The sequence below is a fragment of the Sarcophilus harrisii genome, chromosome 3, assembly GCF_902635505.1.
Source record: "Sarcophilus harrisii chromosome 3, mSarHar1.11, whole genome shotgun sequence".
Taxonomy (NCBI): Eukaryota; Metazoa; Chordata; class Mammalia; order Dasyuromorphia; family Dasyuridae; genus Sarcophilus; species Sarcophilus harrisii.
This window is the reverse complement of record NC_045428.1, coordinates 484,064,892-484,085,753: the sequence shown is the minus strand read 5'-3', so window position 1 is coordinate 484,085,753 and position 20,862 is coordinate 484,064,892. Positions and strand designations below refer to the sequence as shown.

At 35.5% G+C, this 20,862-nt stretch overlaps 1 protein-coding gene across 4 annotated transcripts in view; it reads left to right on the top strand.

Annotated features, from left to right (window-relative positions):
• Nucleotides 1-20,349, top strand: part of EXPH5 (exophilin 5) — a 98,572-nt gene extending 78,223 nt beyond the window's left edge. For all 4 annotated transcript variants that reach the window (XM_003764258.4, XM_023499471.2, XM_023499470.2 and 1 more), the window contains 3 exons: nt 1,256-1,304; nt 8,449-8,581; nt 12,198-20,349. In XM_003764258.4, coding sequence (XP_003764306.2) covers nt 1,256-1,304; nt 8,449-8,581; nt 12,198-17,827 — 5,812 coding nt within the window. In that variant the 3' untranslated portion in view covers nt 17,828-20,349. The remainder of the gene's footprint in view (nt 1-1,255; nt 1,305-8,448; nt 8,582-12,197) is intronic.
• The last annotated feature ends 513 nt before the right edge of the window (nt 20,350-20,862 follow it).

Below are 20,862 nucleotides of genomic sequence, written 5' to 3'. Positions count from 1 at the left end.
CTCTTTATGAGAGAGTCCCCGCTTATAACAAAGAGTAAACAATCTGAACTTGGTGGTGCTGGTTACTTCGCAGGGGTCCTCAAACTTTTTAAATAGGGGGCCAGTTCACTGTCCCTCAAACTGATGGAGGGTCGGACTATAGTAAAAACAAAAACTTTGTTTTGTGGGCCTTTAAATAAAGAAACTTCATAGCCCTGGGTGAGGGGGATAATCATCCTCAGCTGCCGCATCTGGCCCGTAGGCGTAGTTTGAGGACCCCTGGAAAGTAAGTGGATTGTTTGAGTCTAGAAGTTCTGAGCTGCAGGAGAACTAAAGTTGATCAAGTATCTGTACTAAGTCAGGTACCAAACCAATAAGATGAGCCCTTGGGAACTTGAAGTCACCTGGCTACCCAAGAAAGAGCAAACCAACCCAAATTGGAAACAGAACAGTTCAAAGATTCCATGGTGATTAGTAGTGGGGCTGGCTTCTGAATGCCTGCTCCCCTTCTGGCCTGGGTGAAATAGTCTCAGAAGAAAAAGAAAAACAATTTTTTTTAAGAGAGAAAAAAGAGAATTTAGCAAAATTAAGCAACATATCAAACAAACCCAACATTATAAGCAAAATTCCTTATTTCTTCAAAGAAACAAAGGAGGGGCATTCTTATATCTCCTCTTCAATCATTATAATTCTATGGCATTCACTTTTTTGGGGGGGGAGGATGGAGTTTTTATTATTCTTTATTACTATTTTATTATTTATTGCTATTTATTACATCACCATGCTAAGTACTAAATATATGTAAACTAGATAAGATGTAGAGAGTGGAACTTTAGAGAAGTATTCTTGAAAGAAGTATACTGGAAACAAGGTGTTAACTCAGTGGGATTGATGAGACAATGGTTATCTAGTTTACATATACTTAGTACTTAGCATGGTGATGTAATAATTCCCCAGTTTCCCACATAAGCTATTGTTATAGCCATTTTGTAGGATATTTTCCTAGATCTACTTTTTTCACTTTGTATGAATTCATGTCTTTACATGCCTCTCTATTCTTCAGTCATAATTTCTTACAGCTCTGTGACATTCAATTATATTCATATATCACTATTTAACTTCTCTAGCTGATAGATATCTAATTTGTTTCCAGTTCTTTGCTACTACAAAAAAGTGCTTCTTTGAATATTTTGGTTTCTGTGAGGTCCTTCTTTTAATATCTGACCTCCTCTCTAGATTCATTTTTTAAAAAAACAATTTCAAATTCTTTCCACAGATATGATAGCTTCCCCAGAACATCTGTTGCTGTGAAAGGAACTCCAGAGGTAAGTTGTTGGCTGGCTTTTATGTTGAGTTGTCTTAAATCCAGAAAGTAAAGGCTATTGTCAGGACTGTGGTGTAATGCTATCCAGAATTGATGTTATTCCTGGGCAACTACTTATTCAAATAAGATTCCCCACAGCTCAGTTGAAAAACATTTACTCTACCAACCACAGTTCTTCCTAATGAGTTCCTGCTGCAGTAGGTTTCTCTTTTAGCCATAATAATGAATGCACAGTTAATAAAGTGTAAAAGGGAGAAAACTCAGCCTTAGCAATTAAACTGACATGTTTATATTAGTTATCACCTGTGGCCACTGGAATTTTTTTAAACTACTGGTGATCTCTAAAAGAGCTGAGGTTTTTTGCTTCCTGGAATCCCAACAAAGCTTCCTGGAAAAGGAGAAAAATCTTCAGCTTTTAGGGATATACCCCATTATTTCCAATGTGAATACTCTGTCTCCCTGATTATCATTTTTATTAAAATTCAAAGCCATAGATAAGTGTAATTTTTATTAGTAAGGATAAAGAGAAGTTTTTTCCCATCTTAGTGTAAGAGTTGGGCTCCTACTCAAATAGATTTATTGATAGGTAGCACGGGAAGAGCTATTAGAAAATAACAAGCTCCCATTTTCTCATTCTACAGTTGAACAAACACACCCAAAGAAGTAAAGCCAAAGGTCACATAGTATGTAATAGAATGAAGATTCAAAGCTAGGGCTGCTCACTAATTCAAGATTCTTTCCACTATATTATGCTGTCTCTTACTACTTTGTGATATTGTGGTCTCAATTGAATTGAATTCAAAAAGCATTTATTAAGTGCCTGTTATAGGCCATGAACTGTACTATGCTCTAGAAATACAAATGCAGACAAAAATAAGTCTGTATCTTAAATCACCTTATATTCTAATGTAGGAAAATGACATATGCAAATGAAATTAAATATAAAATATAGAGAGTAATTTCTAAGGAAAGCCCCTAGCAACTAGTGGTATACTGGGGCTGAGGAGAAGGAAATCAGAATAGATTTCTTGTATGAAGTATTCTAATTGACTTTTGGGGGAATCTGAGAAGTCAATGAAAGGTGAAAAAGGAGTGCATTCTGGGTTTGGGGACAGGTATGGGATATATGTGCAGCTTATGCAAAAGCATAAAGATGGAAAAAAAAGAATATGGGGTTCTAGGAACAACATAGACCAGTTTGACTGGATTAGATAGTGCAGAAAAGAGAGTAATGTGCAATAAAACTGGAAAGGTAGGGAGGAGCCAATCTGAATGGTTTTAAAAGCCAACTAGAGGACTAGTTCATATATCATTCTAGCAGTAAGAAGGAATCATATGATCTTGAGCAAAAGAGTGACATAGTCAGTTTGGGCCTTTAAGAATATTATTTTAGAAGTATTAAGGAAAGAGTGTAGAAGGGAGAAACTAGAAGCTGGGGGAACAAATTAGGAAGCTATTTCAATAATGTGGAAGGGAGACAATGAAAGCTTATAACTTGGGTAGTGGTTGTGTAAGTGGAAAGGAGGTAAAATCTTCAAAACTTGGCACCCGATTACAGGAGTGGTAGAAAGGAAAGAATCAAAGAAAAGGAGAAGTAACATACATTAATCACCTAATATGTGTCAGGCATTATGCGAAGTGCTTTACAAATTTTATCTCTTTTGATTCTAACAACTCTATGAGGTAAGTGCTATTTTAATACCCATTTTACAGTTGATATTAATCAAGGATGACTCCGGGTTTTCTAACATAAGTGACTAGAAGGGTAGTGGTGAGAAGTTACAGAAATATGGAAGGAAGAGGAAAGGATTTGGAGAATAAAAATATTCAATTATGTTTAAGACATGTTGAATTAAGAGTTTTCTATTGGGCATTCAGTTATAGATTTTCAATGGACAGTTAATGGTACAGCACTAGAATTCAAAAGATAAACAAGGCATGAGAGAGAGATGGATGGATGGATCTGGGAATCATCTGCATAGAAATGATAGCTGAATTATGGGAGTTTGTGAAATCACCAAAAAAAAACTTAGTGAGAAGGCCTAGAATACATAGCTCTAAGGTACACCCCCCCCCCCATATAGGAGCTGAAACAAGGATTTCTTCAGCAAAGAAAACTATGAAGAAAGGACCCAATAGTAGAAGAATCAGGGGAGTTGGGTATCATGAAAACAGAGAGGAAAGAATATTTGGGAAGATTCGATAGTCAGTTTTCAGTATTGAGAGATCAATAAGGACAGACAACAGGGCATCTGATTTGTCAATGAATAGATAACTGATACCTTAGGGGAGCAATTTCAGTTGAGTGATGAAGTCAGAAATAAGATTGCAAGAGGTTAGAAAGAGAATATAAGGTAAGAAAGTAAAGATGGTGATTTTTTCCCCCCCAGGAGTCTGAAATGAAAATGAAGGGAAATAAAAAAATTAAGAAATGAGACCTCTCTCATCAGATCTTAGACAACGATATTACTTCTTTTTAGGCTAGTGTCCTTTAACAGTCTGCTTTCTCTTTATCCCTACACAGCCTTTAGTCCCACCAAATGGAACTCCGTGATAATCTATATCTTCTTATTGTCTTCAGGGACACTCCCCTTTGCAGGAAGGCTGTCTTGGGGGAAAGTACTACTGCTCTTTATCCATAGTTCTTATGCTGAAAATGGATTGGGTATCTTATGAATTCCTCAGAAGTTTTCACTTCCTTTTCTTCTTCTCTGGAAAAATGCTTAAGGTTATTTTCAGTTAGGTCTCCTACTATTCAACGATTAGGCCAAAGAAGTCTAACGAATTTGGAGAATGCAAGAGAAAATGTAAATATTTGGAAGTGATAATAAACAGTCTGGTCAACCATAAATTAAGTCAGGAGCTGAATATTTGGAATAGATTATTCAGGCTTATTTTTGTGTCTCTTCCAATTGGTGCTTTCTTTTCTTTAAGTCTTTTCATTGTACATGTATCAGAGCATTAGCAGGAAGAAGAAAAATGATTGGAAAATCATTTAAGTGCTTACTATGTGATAAGCTCTGTGATAAATTGTAAGGAATTTATTATACAGAAGCAAATAGAGTCGCTATCCTCAAGGATCTCATATTGTAAGAGAGGAAAACAACAAATATAGAAAAGTCATAGTCAAAGAGTGGCCAATTTTGGTTCAGAAAGTGAAATGGATTGAGTGGGGCCACAGGCAATAGATTTGGTACAATGGCAAATGATTATATCTTGGCTCCAGAATTAAAGAAAATGAAAGAGGGGAGCATTTCAGAGGAAAAGAGAAGAATACACTCAAAACTAGAGAGATTTGTGTCCAAATCCTATGATTGACATGTATTCACTGTGTGAACCTGGTGTGACCCTTTCCTCCCAAAGTCACTTCAGTTTTGGATGTTCTAGTCCAGAGATGTAAAACAGGCTGGGCTGCACCCCAATACTCCCAACTGCAGCTTGAACCAGATTAAATGTAATAGGGAAAGGTTGAACAAGATAAATAAAAAATACCATAAAGCAGATGTTATTATATTTTTAAATTATCAATATGTGGATCACAGAGATACTTGGGCTTCTATTCGAATTTGACAACACTGACCTAGGCAACTTTCTGAGTTTTAATAGTAGAGAAAGTGTCAATTTGCATTGGCAAAGGGATTTTCTTTATCTAGTTATGATTTCATGTGATTTCACATCTCATGTCCCCCCCAAAAAAATTTCTATTCAAAACAAAATGTGGCCAAAAAAGAAAATGCTACCAGATTACTATTATAATCACTGTCTTCATGAGAAAACACTGGAAAGATGACCAACATTCCAATTCAACAACTATTTGTTAAGTTCATGCTGTATAAAAAGCATGTGTAAAAGTGCTAGAAACAACTCCTGCCAAACACTACTCTCTATCACTGGCTGAAAACTAGTCCAAGACTTTGAGACAAAGTGCCTGAGTTCATCACCCTAGTAGTATGGTTTTATACCATATTTTAGAACGCATAAGGTAGCTTAATAAATGGAACTTTTCCATAGAGAAAATAGAGGGAAACTACAATAATTCTTCTAAAATTAACTTGTTGGCTTTCCTAAAGCATTTGATATTATCAGTGAATTTGAACTCTGATATCTATTCAGCAGTTGTGGCTGCCAAAGATGTTCTCAAAGAATCCAGGGTTACTTCATAATAAGATGTTTGGCCAGTCATTTCTGGGTTGATAGAATTATAAAATCTTAGAACTGGTAAGAGACCTTCTGGGAGAAGGGATATCGTTGGAGGTATTCCTTCTACTTCACCTTCTAGTCCTGACACTTACTGAATGTCCCTGGTTAAGTCATTTAATGTCTTTATGACTCAGGTTCCTTTTCTGTCAAATGAGAGATTTGTACAAAGTAAACTTTGAAGTTCTTTTAAGTTTAATATATTCCCAAGACAGTCCATACTCCCCTTTTCTTTATATTCAGTCCTTCCTTCATTTAATCCATTACCTTGGCTTTCACTATCACCTCCATATGTGTGATATATGTTCATACCTGAGCTCTCCTCTGACCTGTAGTTCTGCATTTCTAAAAGCCTCTTGGACATCTTTACCTACATGAACCAATAGGATATCCAATCAGTATCAACTCAATCAAATGAACCTTCCTTGACAATGTTTTACATCATCCTTTCTATTCACATGTCCATCATCTTTATTAAGACCCTAGCCTCTACTTTTCTTATGTGGAGGGTTAGATCAACTCTTTTGAATGATTTTGAATCTCTCTAGGAGACTTTAAAGGTTTCTAGGGCTTAATATAACCCACATAATATCATCTGCAAATAGTATCATTTTGGAGAATATCATCTAAAGATTCCTTATTGAACTTGAAATCTTTCTTGGATCTTTTCCCATAACAATGGTGAATATCTTATCAGAATATATATGCCTTGTTTCATAACATTGATCAGAGCATTTATTGAACAAATATTGTCATATCTTTCAAGGAATTTGATGTAGTTTTGATAAATGCTTGGAAGACACCATGGAAGAGAATTTTCAAAGTAATGTTTTGTCCCAAATCAAAAGCTCTTTGTTTACATTTTTCAGTCAATTGTATGATAGCATAGATGTGGTCTGCTGTGGAAAATAACACAAAAAGCCTTCATATTTCCTAGTAACGTCTTAATCAAGGATTCAGACAATTGTTATGTACAGATTATTCCCATAAAAATTACATATAGATGGGAAAGTAGGCATATAAATTAGTAGTTGTTAATGGTCTTGCTGTTCCCTTTTTTGGTATTAATAAGATGCAATTTCTCCCCAGAAATTTGGTATCTTCATCTGTTTTATGTACTTTGTAATCAATTCTTCAATGTGTCATCAACACAAATTTCCTTTCTGAATACTTCACCCAATTCAAGTGTTTTTACTGTTTTTATTCTATTAAGTGACATTTCTTCCTACTCAATAAGTGTATCCAGAAATGTACTGTGAAAATTCAAATGTAGTGGTTCCTATTATTCTTGATGGTGAACAGAATTTGTCATAAAAATCTTTGTGGGTCTTCTCACTTGTTCATCTTTTTGTTCTTTTGAGTTTTATCCTTAAATGCTCTCAGGATGACTCTGATTAGTTTTTGCTCTTGCTAACTTTCTTTAAACTGGTTTTTCTCTCTGATGTCTATTTTTTGAGGTGACACTGCTCATAATTTTTCACTATTTTCCTAACTGAGATTTTATGAACAAAATTATATTCTTAACTGGTGCTATCTTTGTATTTTCTCTTATTATTGACAGTAAATTGAGTACTTACAGATTAAAGCACTTTGTAGGCTCTTTTTTGGACCTTTGTTATGGCAAATTTTTCATATCATTCTACATGAAATAAAGCCAACACCAAGACCAAAAATTTCAGCATTTTTTCCAAAGGAGTTGATGAACTTTTAACTGAAGTTTTCACTTTCTTTTAATGCTTAATGAATTAAGTTAAATAGGGGTAAACCATGTTTTTTAAAAAGACTTTGGGTATTTAATAAGGACCTCCAGATCACTATGAGTTAGTTAATAAACATTTAATACATGTCTTCTTTGTACCATTGTGTTAAACAGTGGGAATACAAAGAAAAGCAAAACAAATAAACAAACAAACAAAAAAAAAGCCCCAACTTAAACCTTACTCTTAGGAGTTCAGTCTAATGGGATTTTATTTATATTAAAATATTCCTTAGTAATAGGGTGTAATAGTCCTGTAGGTATTTGTTTGTCACATCCTTGGAAGGTAAATACCTAAGGCAAACTTAAAATTTGAATGAAGTAGGACTGGCCTCTTCTACTAGCTTAAAGCTGGAAGGAAATTCAATATTCAAAGAAATCTTGAAAGGAAGAAATTTGAAGAACTGAAGGTCTCTGTTTCTCACCAATTCTGTTCACCACACACACAGGGCAGGGCTTTCATCTCTGTCAATAAGGAGAATCATTATCAATGGACTTTTGGACAAGGGTTACACCAGCTATATAGTCAGTGAATCAGCAAGCACTTATAATTCCAATTCCTACATCTAGTTTCCTTTTGAGATTACCTTACCTCCCAGTTACATAAATATTTTGTATGTATGCAGCTTTTTGCATGTTGTCTCTCCTATTATTATGTGAGCTTCTTGAGGACAGGAGTCTTGTTTTTTTACTTTCTTAGAATCCCTTCCATTTAGTACAGTGCTTGGTATGTAAGGAACACTTAATAAATGCTTGCTGACTTTTGCATCTGTTTTCAGTGAATCAAATTATGTTCAGTCCTAGAGTAAGAAAAACTTGAATCCTAGAAATTGAATAGTCTGCCCAAGAACCCATACTAAGGCTATTATTTTTGTTGGTAAAGAATAACGGTATTTTTATTATGATTGAATTCTGAAAAGTAAATGGTGGTATAGTGAGACTCATTATCAATTTCAAATAGAAAAAAAAGCATTATACATCATATTTGGGGAAAATGTGTCAGGGAAATTACTTTGTAGATAGAAGGCTAATTTTTTTGAATGTTGCAAAGTTTCCCCAAAATGATATTTTTTGGAATATTCTATGTGGAAAGACATTTAACATAGAAATCAAGTCTGTAGACTTTGGTGTAGAATGATATGTTTGTAAAATACCTAAAATCAATCTCTGCTTTTCACTTTAAAATTCACAGACAGGAATATACAACCCATCATTAAACAGTGAATCATCAAATAAAGTATTTCCCTCAAAGCCTGTAAGAATGAGGGAAGGAAGTGGTCTGTCTCCATGGGAAGCTTCCCAGCTAGAGAATGAATTCTTTAATGGTAAGTTTGTGAATTGCTTCATAAGCTTCTCTGAAAAAAAAAAAAAAAAAGTAAATTCTAAGGTACTATGCATGGTGAATAGCTAAATATATTATGATAGAAAATCCTCTGGACTAAGAATCAGCAGACTTCAGTTCTGGACCTATTTATGACTTTCAGTTTGGCCCCTGAGTTACATGGAACAATGTTAAATTTAGGAAGACCTGAATTCAAGTCCTCACCCAGACACTTACCAAGTTTGTGGCTACCATATGCTGATGTCAGCTCCTATTGGCTCTTTACAACCGATTGCTCAGTTTTCATTGAGAGCATTTATACTTCCAAAATTGGCGAATACTAATTTACTTATGTCATATAAATGCTAATCAGGACTTGATTTATTGGTTTGTTGATTAAATTTGTTTTAAAAAGTGATGAAAAGAGTACTAATAATGCAAATTAAACTTAAAAGTATGTCATCTGTACAGTTTGTTTTTTTCTCTTAGAGACTCAGTTGTTACATATTTTTCAGCACACTCCTGTAGTGATCCTAGGCAAATCACTTAACATCTCTCAGACTCAGTTTCCTCACCTGCAAAATGGGGACCTATAAAATATTGAACTAAATGAAATAATCTGTGGTCCTTTCCAGTCCTAAAAGTCTCTGGTGTGTTGTTCTGATGCTTTTTACCTAAAATGTTTGTTCACAGGTTTATGAAAAAAAGGAGAGTAGGGAAGCAGTATGGCACAATGATAGGAAAGTTGACCTAAGTAAGAAAACTCTGGTTTTCTGAACTCAAGTCCTGCCTGAGAACCAGAATTGATTATAGAATTATATATATATATATATATATATATATATATATATATATGCCACTTAACCTTTCAATGCTTTAGGCAATTCTAAAACTAAAGATTTTAGAGAGGATATTGATCTGCAATGCAAAAAGAATTTATTCCTTGAGAGCTCGTTCTGCTAGTGATCAAAACCCAAAAAGCAAAGCATCAAAATGGCATGCTTCTTGCGAGTAATATCTATTGAGTCAATATTCCCAGATGAGGTCCTCTAATATTCCTTTGAGATTATATGAGGTAGTAATAATGTTTAATGTTTAATCCTTTTTGGATCTAAATCTACAATCCTAGAACTCTATTCAAGTAGCATTCTAAATTTATTTTTATTACCAGACTATTATCTGTAACCATTTGAAGAAATAATTTGTTTATAATCATTAAATGATAAACCTGTAAGCGGTTTAACTTTAAAGTTCTGAGACTAGTTCCATAAGTTCACAAAACATTATCGTTTATATACAAAACATTTTTGTTTCCAAACAATTGGGTCCTCTGAAAAGTAGTTGTACAGTCATTCACCTTCAACTTGAGGAAATAACTGAAATGACCTGAGATCAGGAGAGTGACATCATCTCAGTTCATGATGAAATTTCAGGCCTCTAGTATAAAAAGTTCAGAGAGCTCTGACAGTAAACCTCCGGAGCTCTAGCGAGAATCCAAGAAGATCAAACTCACCCAGAGAAAGTCAGAGAACCAAGCCTGCTTGTGGAAGGCTGGCTTCATTAATGGAAGAAGGCTGTTTCAGGCTATTTTGAAAACACAAGAGTCGTGAGTAAAAAATCTTTATGAATTTAGAATTCTATGGAGAAACACCTGAACTGGCTATCTGAAGTACTCCAAGGAATTGGCTGCCAGTTTTAATAGCCAGTGTCTTGCCAGCACATGAGTGGTTTTTTTTTTTTTTCTTTTGCTGTATATTTTAGTGTTGTTTATTCCATTTAACTAATAAAGGAAAGCAATTTTATGGACTTGGATGAGGAGCATCACTGGGATAATAGATATAGAGCGAGCTTGCAGGTAGGATGATGTGGGTTTAAGTTTTATCTCTGACCCAAACTAACTGTGTGATCCTTAACTTCTCAGTGTAACTCAGGCAAACTTCTAAGACTTATAGATCTGTGTCAATGGAAGGAGTTTCCTTGGTGAGAGTTCCCTATATCCAGAAGGTCAGCCTAAAACTGGTCTTCAGTGACTTGAGATAATTTTTTTACAGCATATTTTATTACATGGAATTTCTACATTTATAGATCTGTAATTTCAAGGTCAAATGATATGATGGCATGTAAAAAAAAAAAGTGCTTTAAGAACCTTAAAGAGGTTTTTAAATGTTGACCATGGTGATGATGATGATGATGATCCCTTGAAGACTTCTTAGTTGCCTTTTCTAAGATTCTTGCTGTTCCCTTCTGCCAGCTGTGGCACTCCAAGCAGCCTCAAGGGCAAAGTTCAGGGAATTGCTGACAAATCATATCAGCATTTTTCTTAATGCATTAAAAGTGACAGGAATCTCTCCACAAACTCAACTACAGATGCAATTTCCATTTATAAATTGGAACAAACTGTGTTTGTTCCTAACTGTTAGATCAGAGAAATGCTTTATCCTGATTTCAGCAAGACATTTAACCGAGCCTCTCTTGATATTCTATAGAAAAAAGAAAAACTTGAACCACATGGAAGTACAGTTGTTATGTGGATTTGCAAGTGATTGAACCAAGAATTTTCATGAACAGATCAATGTGCCACTCTGGAAGGAGATCTCTAATGGATTGCCTCATCTCAGGGCTCATTTATTCTGTTTTACATTTTTAGTGATGATTTATTAGGATTATTTTATTTATTTATTAGGATTTATTAGGATCATAGGGATTATAGACTATGGAGCCTTTGAAGTTACCTAACCCAATTCCTTCTTTTTGGAGTTAATGACAGTTTAGTTTAAAGAGGTTAAAGACTTGTTCTAGACCATACAAATAGTAAACTGACAAATACCAGATTTGAGCCCAGTTTCTCTTAAGTCCAAACATAGAACTCTCCCCACTGTCACAAACTGTTGCCAAGTTCATCATATTTACAGTTGACACAAAATGTGGAGAGATGGACAGTTTATCAGATGATAGAACCGAGTTCCTAAAGAGCTTAACAGGATGGAACAATAGATTCTAAAAGGTAAAGTATTTTGACTAAGGTCACCCAGTTAGAGAACAGAGCCAGAGTAATCAGACTCCTCTTTTAAGATATGATATAAAAGGTAACGTACAAAATTCAGGCTCAATTAGAAAACTAAGAAGCCATGACTCACAGCCTACTTCATCCTTTGAATATCACAATTCTCGGTACTTACTAAAAATATTACAGAATCTTTGGTGGGCGGTGGAGAGTGGGGGGAAATGGATATTCTTCTGATATATTCCACTCGATAGATATTCAATCACTCTATTACTCTCTCTCTCTCTCTCTCTGTGGGTGTGTATCTCTGTCTCTCTCTCTCTCTTTATATGTATATATATATAGATATATATATATATGTATATCTATATAGATATAGATATATACTTATACTCTATCACTCTATTACTATATTTTTTTAAAAAGCAAAATACTTTGAAAACACAATGAAATATAACTCATTCAATTATCATTACATTTAGATGATACAAATACAATACAATTTGAATTCTAAATGAGCATGCTTTATTGGGAAGGGCATTGTATAAATAGAAATTAAAATTAGATTATGTAATCACTTTATAAAAGGAAGTTTTAATTAATTTTATCCTTTTAGTTTTAGATGACTTGGACAACAAATTAGCTCAGGAACAAGCCTTAAGTTCAGCAAATACAAGAACACCAATCCACTGTGGACTCAGAACACAGATCCGTCCTTTTTACACCACTGGGAGCAGAAATGGTAGTCTCATGGTGGGACATAGGAATAACTATGGTGAAACTTCGACTTCATCCATCTATGACATCCTAAGACCATCAACTCCTAGAGAAGGTTTTAAAACTTTCTCCTATAGAACAAAAACTATTTATGATATATATGGTACTAGAGAACACACAGTCTCACAAGAGAAATATGTGCACAAGACTTTTGGCAGTTTATCTCTGTGTTCTGATAGAATACAACCCTCAGTCTCTCCTACTTTAGGACATTTCACAGCAAATAGTCTATATCTGCCATCCCACACTCAAAGGAAGAGTGTTTTTGTACCAAGGAGCCATCAGCAAAGTCCAAGAAGAACACCTCTGTCATCCATTGTATGGAACAGGCCACATTCTCCTGGAGATATTCAGGACCAGGAAGAGTTTCCGAGGGCACAGTCCCCAATGGAAGTTGACCCTATCCATCAGGATACATATCCCACCTGGCCTCAAGACAATAGGAGATATGAATTTTATCGTTCTAGTAACCCATACGAAAGCATTAGGCCACATGCTCCCAGGAATAGAGCAACCAGTCCTGAGTCACTTGAGAATTCTGAAAATATGCCCCTCCACCAACACGAAAACAAATTCTCAAGGTTGTACTACTGGAAGACCGTTGGTCCTAGGGGACTGAAAAAATTTGGAGGAAGTCCTTTTCAGAGCAAAAAAGAAGAGTCTCCATCCTTGTTCAACTTTTACCAGAGAAACAAAGAATTCATATCTCCTGACAGAGACTTTGAAATGATTTCAACTGATGTAAATGAGGGGTCAGCTGTCCATAATAATAACACTTCTGTACCATATCACTCTTGGAGGGCAAATTTCTTCAGAAATCAAGAAGAGTCAATTCACAGGGAGTGTAATTTGCAAACATGTGTTTCAGAAGACATGGAAATCCTATCACAAGATAATAGTAACCAAGCAGTCTTAAACCAAAGATATGAACATTTGCACACACCCTCCATGGATACAACAGAAAACAAATTCTGGACTGTCCCAGATATTTACTCCCAGAGTCAAGTGAGACCTGGTATGCTAGTAACTCAACCGAAGTGGCCGCCAATGGAAGCAAATGCCAATTCAGAACACAACTTACCTCAAACCACTCAGAATTTGTCATCCTCAGCCCAGAATTCCCCACCCTTAATTCTACAGAAAACAGAAATCCCTCAAAGTTCTAACATCCAGAATACTGCCACTAGACTATGGGACACCAAAGGGATTACTCCTGATGAATCTGCCTCTCTCCCCTTAAGAAGCCAAATAGAACTTATTGAAACCAATGGTGACTCTGTCTCTGTTGCCAACCAACCAAACACCGGGATCCCTGAGTTGAATCCTGAGAAAGATTTGACAGAATCTGTGTCAGAAAAAGTGAGGCAAGTAAACGAGGTGAATGAGACAGGCCAGGCAGACAAAATGTTACCTGTTGTTTCTCAATCAATAATTACTGAGACTACACCTGATTATCAGCAGTGTCTTTCTAAGGACTCAGCCACCTTTTCCAGCAATAAATTTGTTTTTAATGCATCTGTCTCTAGATGTTCAAAAAAGTCAACTGGAGTCTTTGGCAGAAGGGATATTTCCAAAATTTACATATCAAACAGAGATAAAGCAAATGCACTTAAAAAAGAAGATTCTATCGTGGAAAGAAAACCAGATTTAGGAACTTCATTTCCTTTCTCTCAGGAAAACAGAACATCATTATCTTTTCCCAAACAAAATCAAAGTTGTCAGCAAGAACCTGGGATAAACAATGCTGGCATAGAAAAGGAAGAATGGAAACTGGGAACTACCAATGATCAAACCCTAGAGTATCCCAGAGAGTCATTTCTTTTAGATTCTGAAGATATTAAATTGAAAAATGCTCCAGTCCCTCCTGTCAACTGCATGAAGATTGCTGAAAATCAAGTCCTATCAGACCATTCCCTACAATCATCACCAGATGATAGTCAAGGTCCCCCATCATCTTTTTCTCCCAAGAGTCCTTCCTTGGCTTCTTTAGTAACTCACTGTGCTACTTCATTAAATTCCATATGTAATACGTTAGTAGAAGAGGAAATGTTCTCAAAAAAGAGTCTTCTGGGAAAAGATCCATCTCAAGGGGAAAGTGAAAAAAATACCTATTCTGGTAACAAGAATCAATACAATCAATTGTCACTCAGCTCTTCAGAAAATCAGGCTACTGGGGATATACAAGGACTTGATCATCACAAAGTGAAGGATGCTGATAAATGCCATCCAAACCATCCTTTCAGTCTTGGGAGAAGAAAGGGGCAAATAAGGCGCCGGGTATCATGTATTGAGGAGTTAAGCAAATCAGGAAGTTTCTGGAGACAAGAGAATAATGACAGTAGTGACAGAGTCCCTGATCAGAGCAATTCCAAGTCTTTTGAGCCCGTCACCATTTATTGTACCTTCCCAAGAAAATTGACCAGTTTTCTAATAAATGACAATATAAAGTCAGAAAAAAAGATAATGTCCACCTCATTTAGGAAAGGGCCCCCTCCATTCCAAATAAAGAACATGGAAGATCCACTAGAGAAATGTTTCTCTAATAAAAACAATTCCATTTCTTCTGAACCAGATAGGCAATGCCCTCTGGACTCTTCCCCTTTAAGGCCCACACCTGTAGAGATGATGTCAAACATTAGAAACATAGCACCTACTACTAGTAGGAAAGGACCCCCTCCATTTGAAATCAAAAGGACTCTGTCCAGGCCCTTCATTACATGTTCCTCAGGTAGAGTAGACAGAAGAGATATATCTTATGGCCTAGAGACAGAGCCTTCTATTCTAACACCAAGGCCTGAGGAGCTGATCTCTACCACCCAGGAAAACAGCCCATCAATTAAAGATTGTTCTTTACAACTAGCCAAAGATCTTCCTCGTGCAGAAAGTTTTCAGGTCCACTCTGAAAATCAGAGTAAAATAGCTTCTTCCCAGACAGATAATTTTGTAAGTACATTTTCCCTCCCTGATGAAAAATATTCATCTTTTCCAACAGATGTATCAGTAAAGCAAAGTGGAAAACACCTACATAAATATAAGACAACAAGCACAGTTACTGTTTCTGGTGATGAAGACAATGTAAAATGTCTTGAGGTGGTTTCAATCTATTACACTTTACCACGGAAATCCAACAAAAAATTATGTGATCTCCTTAAAAGTGACCCACAAAGTATATGTTTCTCCCCAGAATCAACTACAGTGGGGGATGCAACATTGCCTATTTCTCCGGGAAAGAAGAAACTCAATTCTTCAAAATCATTACCAGGAACACCTAAATCTCCACATGCATCTGTTAGCAGCATTCAATGGAGAAAGCATTCCTTCTCACATGATATTGAAACAGCATCTGCTTTACAGTCACCACATAGTCCATATACTGGGGCAGAGAAGCCCTCAGCAGAGACATTACAGGGAATGGACTTTAGGTTTTCTCAGTTGGTTGAAGGTATTTCTCTTTGTAAAGAAGAATTTAATACTACAAAGAATGATTCAGCTAAAACAGTTTTAGATGATTTACAAAGCAAAAATATGGATACTTTTTCTTTCATTCCTGGCCATCAAAAGGAACAAGAAAAATGGCAGAAGCACACCAGACATATCTCTGACTCACCAACAATGCTTTGTGATAAACTCGTTAAAGAAGGAAAACTTGAAAATTCTGAGAAGTCCATTAAAGTATATGAAAGAGAGAGTCCTGTCATCCATAGCCATTTGGGAGATGATGCTAGTGACAGACCTTGCATAGGAGAAATCTTAGGGAAACATGGGCATCACATAAACATTATGTCTATTGGAAGTGGAAATTGTCCTTGTGAAGAAGTTAATGACAAAATACATTCATTACCTGCAGCTATATCCTTCTATGATGATCTGAGAGAATTACAGCCAGAAGCTGCTAATGGGAAACTTAAAACAGATGACCAGAAAATAATTGAAAAAACATATTCTGCTTTGCAAAGCAAAGATTTATCTCTCCCTTCCAACTCTCTCAAACTTCAGCTTGAGGAGTTTTACTGTAAGAGTCAATCTGACTTAGAAAGATCATTGAGGGAACCAAAGGAAATATCTCAAGGAAGTGTTGCAGATAAGGGTTTAATTTTGTTGGATAAAGTTGTAGATGCCCAGGACACAAAGGCTAAAGAGAAAATGCAGGGGCTGGCATGTGATCAATATTCACCTCCCAAGATAGCAAACGAAATTAAAAATGATTTGGGTTGCACCAAAGAAAAAAATTTAGAAAAAAGGAAAAACAGAACTTCTGTTAAACAGAAACTGGCAGCTTTGTCCAAAGTCAGCAGAAAATTCTCAACAAAAGATATAAGCTCCAGAAAGCACATTGCTACTATTTTCCCACAAGAGGAAGTCAATTCTAATACCAGTGGTTTATCTATTAGTAAACCAGAAATGTCTCCACTTTCAGATGACTCCACCCTCAGGATCCCAGAATCTACACAGGAATATAAGAAATTAGGTCCTAGGGAAACTGAGAACTTTGCATTTCAAACAGATAAAGTAAATAAGACTGAGGCTCCTCCCCGGCCTTATTTAGATTCCACCCAGAAACTTGTTACATATGGGAGTGAGCAAAAAACAAAAATCAACAATTCCAAACCAAATAAGAACCAGGTTAAGAATGTAACCAAATCACCACTGAGCACCACAAACTCTGAAGATGAAATACTATCAGAAAAAGTCAAATACCCTCAAACTTTGGGGACAGGATATGAAACTATAGCCCCATTCATGCTTTCCAATGTGAGGAGAGATTTTTCTGTTCCCATTAAAATTTCTGAAGAAAGAATCCTGCCACCCAGCAATTTGTCACAGAGAAAAAAAATTTCACCCCAAGAATGGGAGCCTGACTCAAATCTCTATCGTTCCAAGAGTTTAAAAAACATAAATGTACTTAGTAATCAGCAAGAAATAAGTCAACCTCAGAAAATCCGTGAGCGCCATTTTTCTGCACGTACTTTTTCTGACAATGCCCAGGACAGATGGAAACTTGGGAATGAAGTCCAAAGTGGGGATGGAAGACGGTTCCGATCTTTTTCTGAGATTTCTGGCTGTGATGAAAATGACAGCTGGGGTCTGGGAAGTGATAGGACCAGAGCTCCTGGTCCCAGGTCTACAAGTTCCATCTCCAGACCAATTGACTATGGGATTTTTGGGAAGGAACAGCAGCTAGCTTTTTTGGAAAATGTAAAGAGATCGCTCACAGAAGGGAGGTTGTGGAGGCCAAATTTCCTTAAGAATCCTGGTTTCCTAACAAATGATGCGAGTCATCCTTTTAATAGACCCAAGTCACTAACCTCCAGTTCTCCTGACAGCAAAATACCAAAAGACGGTTTGTCTCCCAAGGGGCTGCTTAACATCTATCAGGATGAACTTGAGGTGCATTCAGAATCTGACACTGATACTACTACAGATGATGAGTACTATTTGGATGAAGCCGACAAGGAATCAGAACTCTAAGGTCTCTTTTCAATAAAAAGAAAAACTTTTTTTTTTTTTTAATAGCCAATTGTTATTCCCTGGAATTCAGGTTAAGTGTCTTTGTAAATAGCATTTTGGCCATGAGAACTTGAGACAAAAGTCCTTATTCCAAAACAATCTAATTCCTCATTTTCCCTACACACTTGGATTCAGATAAACAACTCTGGCTTGTTTGGGGGTTTTTTTGCTGCTTATAGATAAGACAAATGTTTCTTCAGGAGATTTCACACTTCTCTGACTGTCCCCAGTAGGACTTCCATAGAGGGAGTGTGTCATTAGATTATTTCATCTTCTCTATCTTTTCATCTCCATTTCAGCTTCTAGTTTCTGCCCCAAAAGATTAATATCACTAATCATCTAGCACAGCTCATGTTCTATTCTCTTAATATTACTTAAAATGATAGAAATTATAATGATAAGCTATTATTTCCCTCATAAAAGAAGATGAGCATTTCATCATCATTTGAGGACTTTATTTTTATGTTTTGGGGAAGGGGAAAATATAAGACTAGGTTCTTTTTTTTTTTAATTAACCTGATGTGTTATTATAGAGTTGGAGGCTAGAAGAATGGTAGAAGATAAAACTGGTGATTTATATATAAGAAACTGAATTCATTTAGATACAGCATGCTAGAGCAGGTACTGTACTCAACTTGAAGTCATGCAGATCTATGTTCAAGTCCTGTCCCTGATTCTAAATAGGTATATATCCATGGAGAAGTTAGTCAATCTCTCTGAGTCTCAATTTCCCATTTATAAAATGAGTAGTACCCACCTCCCAAAGCTGTTGTGAAACTCAAATGAAATAATGCATGGGGAATGATTTTCAAATGTTAAAGTTACTGGAGAAATGCCAATTATCACGAAAAGCCACCTAGGAGTGAGTTAACTGAATGAACCAGGTGAGTTAATGGAACAGGCCCAGGATGTGGGCCAGCTAGATATGATGTATGATAGTGAATTAGTTGCATCATCTTTGTCTGTGAAAAACACCATTACTATAGCACCATGGCAAGCAGGTATTTCTATCCTAAAACTGATTTAACTTTGCTATAATCCCGGTAACTTCTAAAAAGTTTCCTAATTTGTTTCCAACTTTCCGTATTTGTGAAATTAAGACTTCCAAAGGGCCAAATTTCAGTTCATAAGTATTGAGACAGAGCATTAGCTCTGGATGGCCAAGGTAAAAAATATTGTGGTTAAGATATCTTGACAGATCTATCTAACAAAGTCTATCTCTTGTTTCCTTAACCCAAAGTTGTATTGGTTCCTGTTTAATAGGAAATCCTTTCATCCTGTTTCACAAATTCCTTTTATAATCTGACTGATAGTATGAGTTTATATTCTGTATCTGTTTCTCTTTTCTCTGAAAATATTTTCCTGTCTTTTTATTCTCTTATCTTCAGCTAATGATACTTGTTGGTAAAATACTTAAAGATTCTAGGAATGTATGATTATGAGAAGAAAGTGTATTATTATTAATATGTCTTCATCTTCATCTTGCCTGTAAATACAGTACAGGCTATTTGCCTATTGTATTCCCAGGAGTCTCAAATGTAGGAAAATAGAGCAATTACCACAAATTCTATTCTTAATTTGAGTCTGAAATCTAGTGTCCCACTAAAGACTTGAGAACATAGCTAAACCATATTGTTTTAAGTACAGAGTAAAACACCAAAACTTTAAGTGTTACTAGAACACGAAGCTGAACATATATTTATTAAAATTCATGTTTTTTCAGTTGTCCTTTTTCTGCCCTACTCCTGCTCATTTTCTTGTTACAAATCCATATAGAACATTAAGAATAGATTTTCGAAATGCAAAAGAAGCCTAATACTCTAAAGTTGAAAAACAAGTCTTCTGTGCCTTGCAAATTCTATCACTACAAATGAGGCTATATCTTTGTCACACCACATGAAATGAAGTTATGAATTTTGAAGTCTAAAGTGTAACCAAAGTAGTAGATTTGGGGATTAACAGTTATTCTTGGGCCTGAATTCTTTGCATTGGCCATCTATGGTTTAAATCTTGCCATAAGCTAGTTTTCAACTTTATTATTTACTGTTAAACCTGATTCAGAAGTCACAAAAACAGATTTATAGAAGGTACTATTCTCCTTCTCTCTTTGTATTTTATATAAAATACTTCGTTAAAGAAGTGTAGTTATTTTATATGTATTTTAACATACAAATTGCTGCTCTTTTAAAATATGATCCTTTTTGGTGTATATAATTTATATTAGTCCTTTTTATATTCCAAACTTGTTTTCTAAGAAATATTCCATGTCAAAATAATACCTATGTACAGATGGACCAATCAAAAGGGAACACTAATATGCACAGTTATAAAACAATTATTTTATGTACGTGGACAATGGACTCTTGGAGTCATAAGTCATAGAGCATATAGCTGATTTAATTCAGGCTTTATTTGATCACATTTTAGAGAAACTACTTTAAATGGATCATTCAGTATTATGAGGCTATTGGTGGTTAATAAACTCATAATTCTATTAGGTTGTCTGATATAACAAGCAAATAGAATAGTCAGTAGAAATTCAACACATACCTGCACTGAAGCTAATAGTGGGAGGAAGTCAAACTTTTACAATGGTGAAGAAAGCTACTTAGAAGTAAAATTCTCAAATGAAGTAAATTATTTATTTTTTTTTGGTTATGCCATAGGATAAGGCAAAGAAATCTTATTAACAATAGTAGCATTATTGTTTCAGAATAATAATTCTATTTGAATCTATAGCCAGGTCCCAATTAGTGCAAGTAATGAATCTCTTGAAGTGTTCACATTAAAATTCTCACTGAGCTGGAAGCAATTATGATGTTTTACACAATTTTAATTTTGAATAGTGTAAATTTGAATATATGAGACCACTTAGAAATTCATTATTCCCACTAATCATGCCCTAAGCTATATCATGTACATATATATGTATATATGTGTGTGTTTGTATATATGCATGTTTGTACAGATGTTTTGTTTTCTCCAGCTTTGTAAAT